We start from the raw sequence: 16509 nt of genomic DNA, 5'->3' as shown, positions 1-16509 counted from the left end.
AGAGCCTGGACCCCGCTGCTCCGGGCTGTGTGTGCGTGCTTCCGCATAACTGCGCTCCTGGGCCGCTTCCGGCTCAGCCTGTAGTGTGTGTGCCGGGGGTGGGGTGGCCAGGGGCAGGACCCTGACCTCCAAGTAGCTCATATGGCCCTGTGGACACACACAGCAGCCACTCCCGAGGGGCCAGCTCAGAGGGGGTGGCCACCAGGGCCCGGGCAGGCCAGGCTGAACCCGGGGCCCAGTGTGTGACCTAGACAGAGCGAGGGGACAGCAGGGCGGGCGGGCGGGCGGGCGGGTGGCGGAGCAGCCAGCCGTCAGAAGGCGAAGCAGCGCTCCTTGGCGTGGCCCACGCGCTCCAGGTTGGGCAGGCAGGCCAGCTGGATCATGGGCGGCGGCCCGCACATCAGCACCAGTGGCTCCTCTTCTGGGGGCGGCAGGTGGGCCCGGATCATCTCCTCGTTCACGAAGCCCTGGCTGTAGTCCCAGGCTGTTGAGGAGAGAGGTGGGTGAGCCGCTGCCCAAGCCCCTCCCTGGTCCAGCTCGGGCTCCTGGCTATGGCTTCTGGCCTGTAGCCTTGCAACCACACACAAGCCCTGGCTGGCTGCTGCCATGTGGCCTCACAGGGCCTTCAGAGCCCCCCGGGGGCTGAAGGGCAGCAGTCACCAATCCCATTGAGCAGGTGTGGAAACTGAGGCCAGGATCCGAGGGGAGCTGCCGCAGGGGACAGCGACTGAGCTGGGATGGAAACTTCAGGGTCCAGGGGTCGCGAGCCAGGGTCCAGTACCTTAGTTGATTGGGACGACACTGTACTTCCTGTGTGTAACTCCATCCCCTCCCCCCAGGCATGCCGTGTCCCCTACAGAGTATTTGCTCAATAAACAATGAATCAAAGGAATATGTCCCAAAGACACAGTGCCAGGGCCAGCAGGGCCAGGACACAGCCAGCTAACAGCACGTGCCTCCCTCTGCTGCACACACCAGCCCCCAGTCTCGAGAGTTTGCCTGTGATCCGGAGCCGCCTTGGAATTCCTCACCCCACAGCATCGGTGTGCAAGGCAGCTGCACCCCAAGGCTGGAAAGACACTGGTTCACCTGGACCCTTATGGACTGGCCAGCCAGCAGGGGCTGCTCAGCTAGGAGACCACCCAGCCTGGCGAGTGGAGGGTTAGTGAGACCAGCAGGCCAGTGGGGGCTCGAGCGGGAGAATGGTGGTCCCGATGGCTGAGGTGGAGGCCGAGCCCAGGAAGGGCAGGCAGGAGTGGCAACCAGGCCCCCTGCACCCAGGGGACAAGCCCACCCCAGGGATGGACGGACACACACGGGCTGCACAGCCACACACTTCCCCAGGGAGCCGCAGGTGGGGACAGGGCTAGCTCACACCAGGGCAGCTGGCCCAAAGAACGATACATAGTGCCTCAAGCCATGCCAACTTTTCAGGAGCCACCACAGGGTCCTAGCCGCCCTGGAGTCATGAAGACGGCTGAGCTGGGCTCTGGGACCCTCATTATCTCACGGAGACAGCCAAGTAACTGACCATAGTTCCCTTTTCACTCTGTCCGCTGGGAAGCTTGGAGTGAGTCAGGGTCCATCTGTGGCAAGCCAGCATCGCAGTCCACATTGCTGCTCTAATTCTATTCCTGACTCACCACGGGGGTCTCTGTAAGCCCCCAGGTCCCTCCAGGGAAGAGTGGGGAGTGGACAGACAGGGTGCACTTTAGCTGAGCCGGGGCCATGGGTGGCTGCTAGACTGCATGGGAACAGGCTGTACTTGTACAAGGGTTTACAGGTCATCTCCTTTCTATGTGGACAGAGCTGGCAGCACCTGCCTGCTTCTGGCTGCCGCTCTCCATTCCTGCCTGACCCCTAAGGTACAGCTGAGCTGGCATTTTCCAACATCAGCCTGTGCCTGATGCTAACAGCAGCACCTCAACCAGACCTGAATCAGGGACTGAGAAATTTACAAGGATTAAATGATTACCCAATTGGTTACCCACTGGCCACGGTGGCCGGCATTACCAAAGGCCACCAGCAGGGGTCACCAGCACCCCCACCTGGTTGGATCAGACCACCCCGTGTGCAGGGCCTATGGGCGCTGGGGAATGGGCTACCAGAAGCAGAGCAACACAGGCCACACACACACACACACACCCCGCCCCCACCAACCAGCTGGCTCATCCTTCAAACGCCTGTGCTGGCCCAGGGAGCTGTAGCCAGCAGCCAGTACAGCATTCCTAGCTCCCACGTGGATGGAGGAACCTAACTACAGCCATGACCGGCTGCTTCCAGGAAGCTGGAGTCAGGAGCCCTATAGGGCCAATCACCTACGGGGTCCGGGGTCAAAGCTCCTTTCTTGGGCTGGCATCTGGCCTGGCTGCTAAGGTCCCCCTCAGGACACCAGCATCCCACAGAGTGCCTGGGCGACAGACACATTCCGCTCCCAGCTCCAGCTTCCTGCTTCCTGCTAATGCAAACTGCAGAAGGCAGTGGGGATGGCAAGCACTCGGGTCCCTGCCTCTCACACTAGGGACAAAGTGCCTGGCCAGTGCCCCAGCGTGGCCAAGCCAGGGCAGGCAGGGACTAGGGTGCTCTCCAGCTGTGCACCCCGGGGCATTGCCCATCCGGGCAAGTAGGTCACTAGAGGGGCTAGCCTGCACAGCCCGCTCTCACCTTCAGGGGCTTTGTCCACCGTGTACCAGAGCTTGAAGCGGGCGGAGTGCTGGGTCCTCAGCTCCTCCAGCTCGGGCCGCAGCAGGATGTCCTTCTCAGTCTGTGGGGGGCAGGGCCAGCGGTCAGGGCACGCAGGTGCACAGACCGCTTTCCCAGGGGGCCCACCAGGGCTGAGGGTGCCGCCTGCACACAGAGATCTTCCATCCTGATTCACTCCCCCAAATGGCCGTGACAGCCAGGGCTGGACCAAGGGGAAGCCAGGAGCTTCTTCCCATCTCCCACGTGGTGCAGGGCCCAAGCGCCTGGGCCATCTTCCACTGCCTTCCCAGGTCATTATCAGGGAGCCAGACTGGAAGTGGAACAGCCCAGACTTGAACTGCTGCCCATATGGGATCCCGGCATTATGGGCGACGGCTTTACCCATCCACCACAGCACTGGCCCCGAGGAACACAATTGAAAAAGAAAAAGAAATGAGACCAGGCCTCACGTGCCCCTGTGTTCTCGGGTCAGAACAGGTCACAGTATCCACGTGATGAAGGACCTTAGGGGGCTGGCACATGCTTCCCCTGGCCCCCCACCCCAGGGCCAAGTACAAGAACACCCAGCATGGTGGAGACGCCCACTCACACCCACACGGCGACAGCAGTGCCCAGCCCTGGCACGGGCCCTCCCACCCCAGGCCAGCCACAGTGAAACGGCCACTCACCTCTTAACTTTCATCCTTTCTTATTAATGGCAACAGTTCTGCCACCAGTCACGTTGATTAGCCTGGACACTGACCCTGGTTGCCTGGTGTCCGACATGTGTCGTGTTCCACGCCTGCCCCTGGTCACTTATTTTCCTCCCTTACCCCACTGTGGCTATGTTTTCTCCCAGAGACCCTCAGACTCCCTCCCTCGTATGTTCAAAACTCGCCCACCTGTACGGTCAGGCTTCCACACGGACACCTTCAACCATTCAAACTTCACTTCATTACAAGGTCAAGTGCAGACCTTGGCATCTTCCACACACACAGAGAGCCCCACCTGACACTGCCCAGCACCCCAGATGTCAACACTGTCTACTGAGGCCCAGCCCCTCTCGAGGAGCCAAGCCTGCATGCATGGGGATACTTACTGACCTGGTTGGCAAATAGCAGGTGGCACACGGTGTGGTCGTCGGGGTCCTTCATGATAGCACGGATCACCTGCAGCATCGGGGTGATGCCTAGAAAAGACGAGGACCCCCAGGGGCTCAGTGAGAACCTGCTTGGCGCACACAGGTCGGGGCCAGGTGCCCGAGGGGCAGAGGTGCTGGGACAACTGGGCAACTCACAGCTTGCCATCCTCTATGCCTCACCCCTGCCCACTCCTCACCTCCACCTGGACCTGCAGACACCTGGTAAGGGGCTCCAGACGCCACCTACCGGTCCCTCCTGCAATCATGCCGACAGACTTCACCGTCTTCACAACAGGGCTGGACTTCTTGTCAGGACGGATAGCGAACTTCCCTGTGGAGGACAAGGGGTGAGCCTGCTCCCATCGCCAGGGTCCCAGAGAGAGGGGCTGGATGGGAAAGGGGGACCCCGAGGCAGACCCCATTGCAGGCAGTGTCAAGCACAGTCCTTGTTCGTTTCCAGACGTGGGGCAAGCTACGAAACAGTGGCCCCGGCTGGACATGGCTCCCACGGGCAGCCATTAGCAGCCCTGCACAGCCAGCTTGGCCCTGTGCAGGGGGAAACTCAGGCCCTGGTGGAGCACAGCAGAACACATACCCAATCCCCACCACCAAGGTGTTCACTCCCACTCCTGCCCCCCAAGATCTGACCCCCATCACCTTTGCCCTGGTAGACCAGCAGCCCATTGGGGCCCCGGAACTCAATCGTATCTCCAATCTGCATGTTTTCCAGGTACTGGGACATCTTCCCTCCAGCAGGAAACTTGGGATGTACATCCTTGAAGTAAACCTGCAGGACATGGCCACAGTGCTCCGTGCCCTGCTCTGGGGCCTCGGGAGGCCAGCTCAGCCACAGGGCAGGGCACGTAGATGCCAGCCCCGGAGGTTACCCCGCAGGCTCCCCGAGGCCTTCCCCAGGGTGGCCAGCAGCACCTCCCAGGAGTCCGCTCCACCAGGCACAGGGCAGTGGATGGAACGGCCACCTGCCACGCTGGCCTCCTGCATCAGGGCGCTGCTTCCCATCCAACTTCCTGCTACTGCAACAGGAAGCCAGCGCAAGCTGGCCCGCATGGGAGACCCAGACGGAATTCTGGGCTCCTGGCTTCAGAACCATTGGGAGAGTGAATAGCAGATAGAAGAACTCTCTCCTTCTCTGCCTTTCACATAAATAGATTTTCAGAGAAAGACCAGGCCCTCCCTGAGACATCGACCCCCACCCCACAGAGCACACCTTGACCACTAGGTCCACGAAGCCCTTGTCGTCATCACTGGAGACAGGCGTGTAGGGTCGGATGACCAAGTTGCCGTCAATTCGAGCCGAGAGGTAGATGTGCTGGCCTGCAGGGTGGGCAGGGGTTGCTTTGGGCCAGGGGCCAACCCTGCAGGTAACCCACAGCCAGCCCCTGGCCCTGCTCCCCCCAAAGGGATTCCCTTCCCATCTGGGCCTCCTGCCCCTGCACTGACCCCTGCAGACCCCTCTGCCTGGCTGCGCCCAGCTTTCTGCCCATGGGGCTGCCTGCACTCACCAATGGGGAGGCCCAGGATGTGCTGGGGTGAGGGCAGAGCGAAGCGGAAGCGCCGGGTGTCATGGTTGATCACCTGCAGAGAGGCCACGGCTGCTGGCGGCTCCACCAGCACGGGGACCGCCACCCCGCCCCAGGGACGCAGACTCCACGTGTGGGTGTGTGTGAGGACGGATGCCAAGCACACGCAGGGTCATGCACACACACAATACCAGGAGGGGCAGTGAGGAAGCCCCTTCTAGCATCACCAAGGGCAGCAAGAGGAACTGGGGACTGGGCTGGTAACCCGGCAGAGCTGAGCGGAGGTGGACCAGGCTTGACTCAGGGCAACAGAAGACAGGAGGCCAAGGCTGGGCTGGGACAGGGCAGTCCCCAGGGCCAAACCTCTGCCCTGCGCAGACAGAGGCAAGATGAAAGCCCGGGGGACCCGAGCCAGGGCCAGGGGGCAGCATTTGGTAAGATCCTGCGAAGTAGGAACAAATCCAACCAGGGCTCCAGGAGACCTCATGGCGTCGCCCCTGCACCCAGAGGCAGTCAGGACGGAGGGAGGTGAAGAAGGCAACAATACAGGTGGCAGTCATTCCCTACACACCCCACAACAAGCAGAGAGCCCTCAGAGCCACAGCCAGGGCAGCGGCTCAGCCTGGGACAGATCCCCTCAACCCTTGCAAGTGCCCAGCATAGGGGCGATGCCCCAAGACAGAACTGCGGCCATAGCATAAGAGACCGAAGCCCACCTGGGGTGCAGGCCTGGGTGCCCCAGAAGCCTTTGCTTTCAGGGAAGAGGGAGCCGCACTGGGGTTCCAGAGTCAGACAGCACTTAGGGGTCAAGGTCGACACCTACACGCCAACCAACTTTCAGAGGAGGGGCAGGAGTGAGGGACAAGACCCCTGCAGACGACCACACCTCTCAGACGCAGGCAGGGCAGCCTGCTGGCACCCAGCAAGAGAAGGGAGAGGCAGGCCCTCCTGCTGGCCCCACAGGGCGACAGGCTGGGGCACGGGCTGCAGCAGGGACACAGGGCTGTTTGCCACCTGCCCAAGCGAAGGGGCTCTTCTGTCATGAAATGCTGGGTCTTCAGCAAACACAAAGAGAGGTCTCGGGTTAAACACACAAGTCTGAGTCATGTGGCTGAATTAAAAAAAAAATCAAGAGAGCAAAGACGCAAGAAAACTGTGGTACGCGCACACAGCGTCCCTCCACGCAGGGACAGCTTGCACCCTGGGAGGCAGCAGGTCACGGCCTAAATACTTGGGTCCCCACCACCCATATAGGGGAGACCCAGATGAAATTCCTGGCTCCTGGCTTCAGCCTGGCTGGTGAATACATTGGGGAGTGAATGAATCTATGGAAGAACTCTCTCTTTTCAAATAAATAAATGATTAAATCTTAGAGAGGGACCAGAGCCACAGTATATATAGCATGTTAAACCTCTGCCTGAAGTGCCAGCATCTCATATGGGCACTGGTTCATGTCCCAGCTGCTCCACATCCGATCTAGTTCCCTGCTATGGCCTGGGACACCCTTGGGACCCTATGCCCACATGGGAAACACAGAAGAAACTCCTGGTTCCTGGCTTTGGATTGGCTCAGCTCCGACCGTTGTGGCCATTTGGGGACTGGACCAGCAGCTGGAAGATCTGTTTCTCCGTCTCTCCTTCTCTCTGTAAATCTGCTTTCCCAATAAAAATAATTAAATCCCTAAAAAAAAAATTCATCATAGTTTCATTTTGTTAAGGGAAAAAATGTGTGTCCCATGAGGGGAATTAATTAAAAACCCACTGAGAGGCGAGTGTGGTCTCCTGTGGAATGCAGGGGGATGAGAGAGAGAGAGAGAGAGAGAGAGAGAGAGAGAGAGAGAGAGTGTGTGTGTGTGTGTGTGTGTGTGTGTGTGTGTGTGTGTGTTGGCAGAAGCAGAGCTCCAACGCTCCAACGCGCTGGCTCACAGCCCCAGTGCCTGGGACACCCAGGGCTGGGCCAAGCCCAGAACTCCATCGGGGTTCCCCATGGGGTGACAGGGACAGGACTTGAACCATCCCCCTGCCCTGCAGGGTGCACCCTAGCAGGAGGCTGGACCACGACGTGGGGCCAGGACTCCCACCTGGCCCTCTCCTGTGCCATGGGACATCCCAAACCTGTGTCTGCACCACTGTGCCAACACCCGCCCCCATCTGCTTTCTGCTTCGTGTCACTCCTTTAGGGTTTCCGACTTTGTTGTGAGCCCCACGTGAAGGCCCGGGACCTGCCTTGCAGGCAGGAGACTCGCGTGGGTCACTAGCGGACCAACCTCAGGGAAGACCAGGACCCCCAGGGCGCTGGGCCGGTGACTCACTGCTTCCTGCCACGCCCTCCCGAGGCGGCCAGGAATAGAACTAGGGGCGGGCCTCACCCAGGGAAGGCTCGCACAGGCCCAGAGGCCTGGAAGATGGCTGTCCTGTGGGTTGGCAGGGCCGCCAGATGGAAACATGGGGGCTGGGGGCTGCTCAGCCACAGAACCCCCCAGCTTCTCCCCTGCCTTCCCATCTGCTAGCCCCCATGTTTCCCAGGGGTCCAGTCCACTCTGAACTTCAGGCGGACAGGAAGTGAGGGTCAGAGAACGGACTCTGGCCACAGAGTCCTTGGGCCCTCCACTATGCCCTGGTGGCTTTGGCAAGCACCATCGCCTTGCTTTCTGCACCCGCAAGATGGGCAGATGGGACCTCCAGAAGGACCATGCCCGGCACCCACCTCTTTGTCAACCAGCCGCAGCGGGTACTTGACATCCGGGTTCTCAAGGGTGATGGCCGGTGCAGGGGAGCGCTGGAAGAGCTTCATCAGCAGGCTGTACAGGAACCAGACCGGGGACAGCGCCACCTGGCCCAACTGAAAGGACAGAGGAGGCCCTGGGCGGTCAGCTCCAGAGCAGGCCCCGACCCCGCCACCCTCAGCCGCCCCCCAGCCTCCATCAGAGCTGCTGCGCTTGCTGAGACCCGGAGGCCAAGGAAGGGACCCAGTTTCCAGATAGGACGGCGTCCCCAACACGGGGAGGGCATGAGGGCTGCGGCATCAAGATGCCAAGAGATGAGTGCTATGGTGCCCTGGGAGACCAACCCAGGCCGAGGACCAGGGCCTCGCACGCCCCGCAGCTGAGGTCAGACCCCGGCCGGGAGGGAAGGGCCACAGGGGACACAGCTGGCTGTCAGGAGTGTGCAGATGTCCTTGTACTTGGGGGACACACACACACACGTGGCCATGAGCAGGGGATGTGCAGGACACGTGCGGGGGACGTGAGAGCGCTACACATTGTCCCATCCCGACTATAACTCGCCAATGGCCCAGGGACGAGAGGGTCACTGTTGGCTCAGAGGGGCTGAGGACCCCAGTTCAGCGTGAGGGAAACCTGTTCTCAGGCCTCTCCCCTTTTCACCTTGGCTGCCAAGAAACTCAGAACCAAGTTCCTTGCTCCTGCACAGGCCCGTCCACTTCCCCTGTGGGAGTCTCCCGTGGGCCTCATGAGGGCAGTATCTCAAAGCGGCCACTGCTCACACGGGACCTGGTGTGACACCCCTCCCCTGCCTTCCCTGGAAGCCCTGTCAGCTCCCACATTTAGGGAGGATCCCCAGAGGAGGTAGGGCCACTGCCCAGCCCTCCACCCCCCTCCCCGCAGCAGGGGCTCAGACCAGGGGTTCTGTGGGGGGTAGGGGTGCAATTTGTCACTTGAGAAGTGCAGCTTTCACTGCCAACTCAGCTGGCCTCCCCAGGGAAGGAGGGCAAAGGCCCCAGCCTCCAAACCGGCCAGGCAGGCTGGGGCGGCTTTGGCTTCGGCTAGCCCTCAGGCCCTCCGCAGGCCCAGGGTGAGGCACTGCACCCCGCTCCTCAGCCCTGCAGGCAGGTGCCAGGCCACTCAGCAGGGGGACCCGGCTGCCACCCCACACACCCCAAAGCTGTTCTCCCCTCACTCAGGATCTCAGGATCTCATTTTACCTCTCTAGTCTGCCCTGGGGTTGGGGGGCGGGGTGGGGAGGACAGGAATGAGCCCTGCTCCCCAGGCTCCTCCCCTTGCCCCCCCAGCCTGCGCCCCCTCTATCTTGCTTCAGGCCCTACAGACTCTCTCCTGCTGTACACAACCAACCAACAAACTCCCATTCACCCTACAGAGCTCGGCTTAGAAGTCCAGGTCCTCTGGGAAGTCCTGGGTGCAGGGACAGTCCTCCCCTGTTAGTCACAGCAGTCACAGCTCAGGGAAGAGTTTGTGACAAAGCTAAGGCACTGTGTCCTGCCCCGGTCCTGTCGTGTGAGCCCTGGAAACACCCCTGGGCTGCGTGCTCCGGCCCAGCTGGGAGCTGGCAGAGCCACGTTCAGTGATGTGGTGGGACGCCTCCATCACAGAGGTGCAGGCAGGAGCTGCGACCCCCATTTACAGTGAGACTTGTCCCACCCCCTCTCCCTTGCCTGAAGCCCACAGATGCTGGCCTGGGCAACAAGTGGGGCTAGCAACGTGTGGGCAGTGGTCCCCAGGCACTGGCCCCAGCCCGTGGCTGGGAGGAATGCGCAGTGGTCCCACAAATGTGTGCACAGGCACCCCCAGGAGTGGGAGACACTGGGTATATGTGCCCTTTCCCAAGTACTCAGCCCACGAGGCAGCCAAGGAGTTTGTAGAACGACCAAGGGAAGGGACAACAAAGAGTCAACACTGTCCAGCCTCTCTCTCGCTCTGTCTCGAAGTTTCCAGAACCAGGGCATCAGCCCAAACTTCTCCCAGGGGATGGCAGGCACAGCCCATCCTGTTTGCATTCAGAGCCCATGGCCCCAGAGTTACCCATCCCTGCTTGCTCACCTAAGCCTGGGGACAGGTCATACGGCCGCCTGGGCTCCAGGGCAGGCCTGGGGAGCCCTGTCGGTGGTCCACGCCCCAGTGAGGAGCTGCTACCTGCCACCCTCAAGCATGGGGGCCAGGCAGGTGTAGACCTGAGCTTGGGGCCACCTACTGCCAGGGAAAGAGAACAGGCGCGCAGTTTATCTGAAAGAATTCTAACTGGGGAAGCAACGTGGGCAGTCCTTGCTGCCCAGCACAGTCCACACGCCTCACTGGATGGGCCCTCAGGTGTTGCAGGCAGGGCCACAGGCCAGCAGACCCTGGCCCTAAGGAGTGCAGGAGACAGACACAGCGGGCAAGACAGGCAGTGCTGGCCGGGGCAAGGGCTGGGGCAAGGGCTGGGGCAAGGGCTGGAGCCCGACCACTCACGTAGGGGTAGAGGTGCGTTCTGCCCCCACGCCACAGGAGGTGGAGCCAGGTCTGCTTCCCAGCCCCCACCCCCGAGCAGAGGGCCAAGTAAACAGGAGGCAGATGACTGAGGCCCTGCCCTGCCCCTCAGCTGTGCTGTGCACACACACACATACTGGGCTCCCAGGCCCCGCACACCACACTTTCCCCTAATGGGGCCTCCTTGCCTCTGACAACATAGCGGGCTAGATGGGCACACGGTCCCAGGACACCCAGGCTCATCCACCAGGCTGAGGGAGCAAGGGGGCAGCTACCCTTGCCACCCATCCCCTACTCCACCCTACCTGGCTGCTCCACCCTACAACCCCCCACTGGGAACAGGCGCCCCATGTGCAGGGGGCCAGGGCTGCTCACGGGCCAGCTCCCTGGCAGCTTCGCTTACCTGCCAGCCACTGACCACCAGCTGTCCTGCCACGATCTGCGTGACTGACCACTCCCTTCCTGGTCCCCACTGGACGTGGGAGGAAGTGGGAGGGAGTGAAGGAAGTCCTGCAGCAGGGGGGTCCCAAGCAGGCTGGGCCGGGAGGCAGGCACAGCCCAGCTGCTCTCTCGGCTCACCAAGGGGACACCTGGCCCTGCTTCCCCGCGGATTGGAGTGGGGTGGTCCCACAGGGTTCGGCAGGACTACCTCACTGACTGCAACTGTGACTCTAGCCTGTTGGGGTCTGCCGGGCTGGGAGACAGCCCGGAATGGAGATCAAACCTCTCCTGGAGCAAGCGGAGGCTCAGGTGCCAGGCCCCCAAGTGTGGGAGGAGGCGTCCTGCAGGCCTCAGATAAGAAGCCTGGTGCCCCAGGTCCCAGGCGAGCCCCGCTGCCAGGAGGCCCTGCTCGGGGTATGCCATGGGCATTCTGAATCAAGCCGGAACCCGTGCACAGGAGTTACCGTGCAGCCTGGGGCAGGGGCAGGTGGGCATGCTGCAGGCGTACAGAGGACTGTGCAGCCAGCGGCATGTCTGCAGCTTGGCTCTGGGCAATGCTGCCCCTTGTCCGGAAGCTACCGAGTCCCCTGGGCTTGGCTCTCCACCAGAGAAAGGAGGCAGGTAAGCCCCGGGTGGGAGCTGCAGCGTACTGGGCCAGCCCTTCCCACACCGGGGCCTGGAGAAGCAGGGAGGGTCCCCACCCAGGCCGGGCATGGTCACCTGAGGGGTGCGGCCCTCCTCACCCATGCAGTCTTTGTTTTTAAGTAGGAGAGGGGGCGGGGCCCAGCAGGAAGGCAGGGAGGCCCCAGGCCAACCCAGAGAGAAGGCCCTGGGGTGGGTGGACTTTGGAGCGCAGGCCCAGACTGGGGTGCCCTTCACCTGTGGCTGACCCTGGCCCTGCCAGCAGATAGGTCAGCAGCGCAACTTGTCCGGGACAGTTGGCCAGAGCCTAGCTGAACCTCCCACCCCCGTGCCTGATCGATCGGTCACAAGGTTGGTAAGCGGAGGCAAAGACCCTCATCAGACCGGCCGCAGGCCTAGCAGGCAAGACTCTTCCAGCCCACAACCAGGGCTTGGGTCCAGCTCCAGACTCAGCTTCCTGCCAAAATGCATACCCCGGGGGACAGCGCAGGTGGCTCAAGGAACTGGGTACTTGCTTGTTCGGCAGGCCTGCACTGGGTAGCCAGCTCCAGCCACCGCAGGTATCTGGAGAAGCAGCCAGTGAGCCAGGGACACCCAAGTCCACACTACACACTCCGACATCCATGCACACACGTGTGCTGGTCCTCACGTGACCACATGCGTACACGCACACCCTCGTGCAGGCACTTCCAGCCGTCACCACTTGCAAGCACACCCCCCAGTCGGCTCTAACACGCCCACGGGAGACGCCGGCGTGGATCTCCACGCTTCCGGGCACCTCACATCATCCCGTCTGGGTTCCCTTCCCCACAGAACTTTTCTGAGTGCCCTGGTAGGGACTTGCTTAGTCACACTCACGCCCACACGGAGCACCACACACCCCCTTGGCCCCACGCCACGCTGGCACCCACCCCCGCGGGCTTGCATGCACCAGCCCGGTGGTCCTGGTCCAGGTCCAGGGGAGGTCCCAAGAGCGTTCTGGGGATGGCAGGGGGCGGGCACCGACTTGGCCAGGCCGCGAGGCAGCACCAGCCCAGGAGTGAGTCACACAGCCCCGCAGTCGCGCCGGGGTGCGGCGGATCGGGCAGGGCGCCCCGAGCCAGGGTGGGGTGGGGGGAGCGGTGGAGGTGCAGCCGCCGGGCCAGGGGGTCCCGCGCACCCCGACCGCCCTGGAGGCCGGGTGCTCGCGCCAGGCCCCAGGGCCGGCGCCCGGCAGGTCCTCCCGCACTCATCTCCCCGCACGCCCCAGGCCCGTGCCTGCGCCCCGCCTTGCCCACCTACCGTGCTCAGCTGGGCCCCCATGTTGGCGCCGCGCTCGCTGCTCCACCACCACCGCCGCCGCTGCTGCCTCCGCCGCCCCGGGCCCGCCCCGCGCCGCGTCCGCCTCGCGCCGCGTCCGCCTCGGAGGAAGGGCGGAACCCGAGGGCCGGGCCGGGCGTGGCGCGGGGCGCGGGGCGGGGGCTCTCCGGCCAGACGCGCTGCTCCGAGCCTGGCTTCCTCCGGAAGCGCAGCGAGATGGCGCCTCCTCGGCAGGCCCGAGCGCTGAGGCCCTGCCGTCTTTGGCTCCTTGTTCCGGGGTCGGGTCACAGGGCCCCCTCCTCGGCAGGGCCAGCCGTCCCCTTCTGGCCACCAGGAAACTTCTCTCTCTGTCCCATCCCCCTTGCTCCCGGGAGGAGTGGTTTCTGCAGCAATTAGCCCTTAACTCAGGGCACCCCGGGTCCCCAGCACGACCCTGGAGGTTAACCCTGCCACCGTGAGCAGGGGCTCTGAGGGCAGGCTCGGTGGGCTCCCGGGGCCCTCGCACGGATGGCAGAGTGTCGCACGGGATGGGTGGCCAGGCTGGAGCTGGGGCTTGAGAGCAAGGCGTTCTCTGAGCCCCCCACGTTCTCTGCACTGAGCAAGGCTGTGCACTGGCCATGTGGGCGTCCCTTCCCCGTCCCCCCAGGTGGGCTTTCTCGTTTGAGTCGCTTTCACAAGCCATGACAAATCCCCAGCATGACTTTCGCTCAAAGGACTCTCTGCCTGAAGACACAAGTTAGTTAAGGGTGAACACTAGGTGCTGGTTCAACCAACCACCTCTTCAAACCAGAACTACGGTGGAACCCAGAACTGAGGAGGAGGTCCCTGGCTGGGACTGGAAAGTGCTGGATGGTCGTTGTGCAGTCAGATCATTTTATAGGACTGGGAGTGGGGTTGCTTCTTTGAATATTCAAATGAAGGTGGGCGTGAGAAATCAAGGGAAATCAAGGAAGGACTGCAGGGCTCAGGCGCATGACGGAAATGGGTGTGCCAACCCCTGGCAATTTCATTTAACTCATGGCTGCATACCCAGCCTTCAGCCGGCCCGTGTTGGATACCACTAGCCAGTACAAATTGGCACCTTCCTGTGCCTTTCAAATAAGAAAAATCTTCTTTAAAAATGCCAACTCATTGACCGAAGCATAGTAAAATGGACACCTAGGGTCCACAGTTGTCCTCCTGTGGCTCTCCCCCAACCCCATCTGCCCACCTGCTCATCTGCTGTGGTTGAGCGTGGGAGGGTACCTGTGGATGTTCGAATCCCAACAGCTGACCACAGCCCCACTGCCACAGGAAGTGACCGGTTGCAGTCAGCGTCTCGTGGATGATGAAAGAATTCACAGCGCAGATGGAGCAAGCAGAGTGGGCCTTGTGAGCGTGTTGCAGGAGCGCAGTGGGTGGGCAGCACAGCCAGGGGCTGGGCAACTGCGACAGGACAGGTCTGAGCAGTGCACCTGCAGTAGCAGGCCGTCTGCTGGTTCGCTCCCCAAGCAGCTGCAATGGCTGGAGCTGAGCCGAACCAAAGCTGGAAGCCAGGAGCTTCTTCAGGGTCTCCTGCGCGGGTGCAGGGTCCCAAGGCTTTGGGCTGTCCTTTGCCGTGTCCCAGGCCACAAGCAGTGAGCTGGTTGGGAAATGGAGCAGTCGGGATATGAACCGACACCCATATAGGATCCTGGTGCATGCAAGGAGAGAACTTTAGCCACTAGGCCACACCGCCCGGCCCTGATTTTTTTTTAAAGATTTATTTATTTATTTATATTGCAAAGTCAGATATATATCAAGGAGGGGAGACAGAGAGGAAGATCTTCCATCCAATGGTTCACTCCCCAAGCTGCCGCAACTGCCGGAACTGAGCCAATCTGAAGCCAGGAGCCTCCTCCAAGTCTTCTACATGGATGCAGGGTCCCAAGACTTTTGGGCCATTCTCTGTTTTCCCAGGCCACACGCAGGGAGTTGGGTGGGAAGTGGAGCAACCGGGACATGAGCAAACACCCATATGGGATCTCAGTGCTTGGAGGTGAGGATTGCCAAATTGAGCTAATGTGCTGCCAGCCCCTAAACTTTTTTCATCTATGTAGTAAACCTGGATAATAAACTAGTATCATTGTACTGCTTTTTTCTGGATGGTTTGAAGCCCTGATGAAATGGTTTCCATTTCATTAGCAAAGTAACTTTTACAAAATATATTGTATTTATTTGAAAGGCAGTTACAGAGAGCTTGTTTACTCCCAAATGGCCAGAGCTGGACCTGTTTGGAGCCAGAAGCTTCTTCCGGGTCTCCCTCAACAGTGCAGGGGACCAAGCACTTGGGCCATTCTTTGCTGCTTTCCCAGGTCATAGGGCAGAGAGCTGGATCAGAAGTGGAGCAGCCAAGACTAGAACTTGCACTCTATGGGATGCCTGCACAGCAGGCAGTGGCTCTACCCACTACGTCTTTGTGCTGGCCCTGTAGCAGGTCAGCTGGCTTTCCTTGCTAATGTTATTTAATTTTTGTCTGCAGCTTCGTGAAGTCTTTGAATTTCATGAAACCTGAATAAGCTCAAGATTGGAGAAGCTGGGGAAGAAAGCCGAGGTGAGGAGACTCTCTGGGCTCTGCCCCCCCAAAGGCCTTCTCTACAGGGTGTGTGTGTGATGCTAGTGTGGCTAAGACTCTGCCTGCAGTGCCAGCATCCCATATGGGAACAAAGCACTTGGGGCCACTCCCCACCTCACTGCTCCCCTTCCAATCCAGCTGTTGCTGAATGGCCTGGGAAAGCAGGGGACAATAGCCTGGGCCTTTGGGCTCCTGTACCCGTATGGGAGACCTAGAAGAAGCTCCTGGCTCCTGGCAGCCACTTGGGGGAGTGAACCAGTAGATGGAAGGTTCTCTCTCTTTGCCCTTCAAGTAAAAATAAACATTTTTTTAAAGATTTGTTTATTTTTATTACAAAGTCAGATATACAGAGAGGAGAGACAGAGAGGAAGATCTTCCGTCCGATGTCTCAATCCCCAAGTGAGCGCAACGGCCGGTGCACGCCGATCCAAAGCCTGGAACCTGGAACCTCTTCTGGGTCTCCCACGCGGGTGCAGGGTCCCAAGGCTTTGGGCCGTCCTCGACTGCTTTCCCAGGCCACAAGCAGGGAGCTGGATGGGAAGTGAAGCTGCTGGAATTAGAACCGGTGCCCATATGGGATCCCGGGGCTTTCAAGGCGAGGACTTCAGCCGCTAGGCCACACTGCCGGGCCCAAAATAAACATTTTTTTTTATTTTTATTTATTTATTTTTTAATTATTTATTATTTAACTTCATTAATTACATTGTATTATGTGACACAGTTACATAGATACTTGGGTTCTCCCCACCCCTCCCCAAACCCTCCCACCATGGAACATTTCTTTTTAAATGCTACCCAAACTTCACCAGGTCTGGGCTGTTTAGATTGGGTCTGGACACCCAGATAAATTTGAAATTTCCAGGAAATAGTAACTAATTCATCCAGCCAAATGTGTGATGAATTAAAACCCCAGTGCCAGGTGTTGTCAAAGGTGGCCTGTGTTGAGAGT

At 60.5% G+C, this 16509-nt stretch overlaps 1 protein-coding gene across 2 annotated transcripts; it reads right to left on the bottom strand.

Moving 5' to 3' along the window:
* Nucleotides 1-15: 15 nt before the first annotated feature.
* LOC101533750 (NADH-cytochrome b5 reductase 3) lies at nucleotides 16-13047 on the bottom strand. 2 transcript variants are annotated; one of them, XM_058673232.1, is made up of 9 exons: nucleotides 10989-11080; nucleotides 8071-8205; nucleotides 5347-5419; nucleotides 5052-5158; nucleotides 4481-4610; nucleotides 4071-4154; nucleotides 3786-3871; nucleotides 2665-2764; nucleotides 16-484 (listed from the first exon to the last, which is right to left on the bottom strand). In XM_058673232.1, exons 2-9 carry the CDS (start codon nucleotides 8155-8157, stop codon nucleotides 312-314), a joined length of 840 nt encoding a protein of 279 aa, XP_058529215.1. In that variant the 5' UTR covers nucleotides 8158-8205; nucleotides 10989-11080; the 3' UTR covers nucleotides 16-311. The 2 variants fall into 2 exon arrangements, with proteins under 2 accessions (XP_058529215.1, XP_004589509.1); XM_004589452.2 differs by lacking the exon at nucleotides 10989-11080 and adding an exon at nucleotides 12950-13047 and having other exon boundaries at nucleotides 17-484.
* Nucleotides 13048-16509: the final 3462 nt, after the last annotated feature.

This window comes from Ochotona princeps, chromosome 15 (genome assembly GCF_030435755.1).
Source record: "Ochotona princeps isolate mOchPri1 chromosome 15, mOchPri1.hap1, whole genome shotgun sequence".
NCBI lineage: Eukaryota > Metazoa > Chordata > Mammalia > Lagomorpha > Ochotonidae > Ochotona > Ochotona princeps.
This window is presented reverse-complemented; position numbering and strand designations above follow the sequence as displayed.

What these genes read in the sequence shown, in the direction of transcription:
- LOC101533750 (XM_004589452.2), bottom strand. Translation starts at nt 12,970, where the DNA reads ATGGGGGCCCAGCTGAGCACG. An exon ending in TGCGGCTGGTTGACAAAGAG is followed by an intron (nt 5,420 to 8,070) that starts GTGGGTGCCGGG and finishes GCCTCTCTGCAG; the next exon opens with GTGATCAACCATGACACCCG. An exon ending in TCGTGGACCTAGTGGTCAAG is followed by an intron (nt 4,611 to 5,051) that starts GTGTGCTCTGTG and finishes CATGTCCTGCAG; the next exon opens with GTTTACTTCAAGGATGTACA.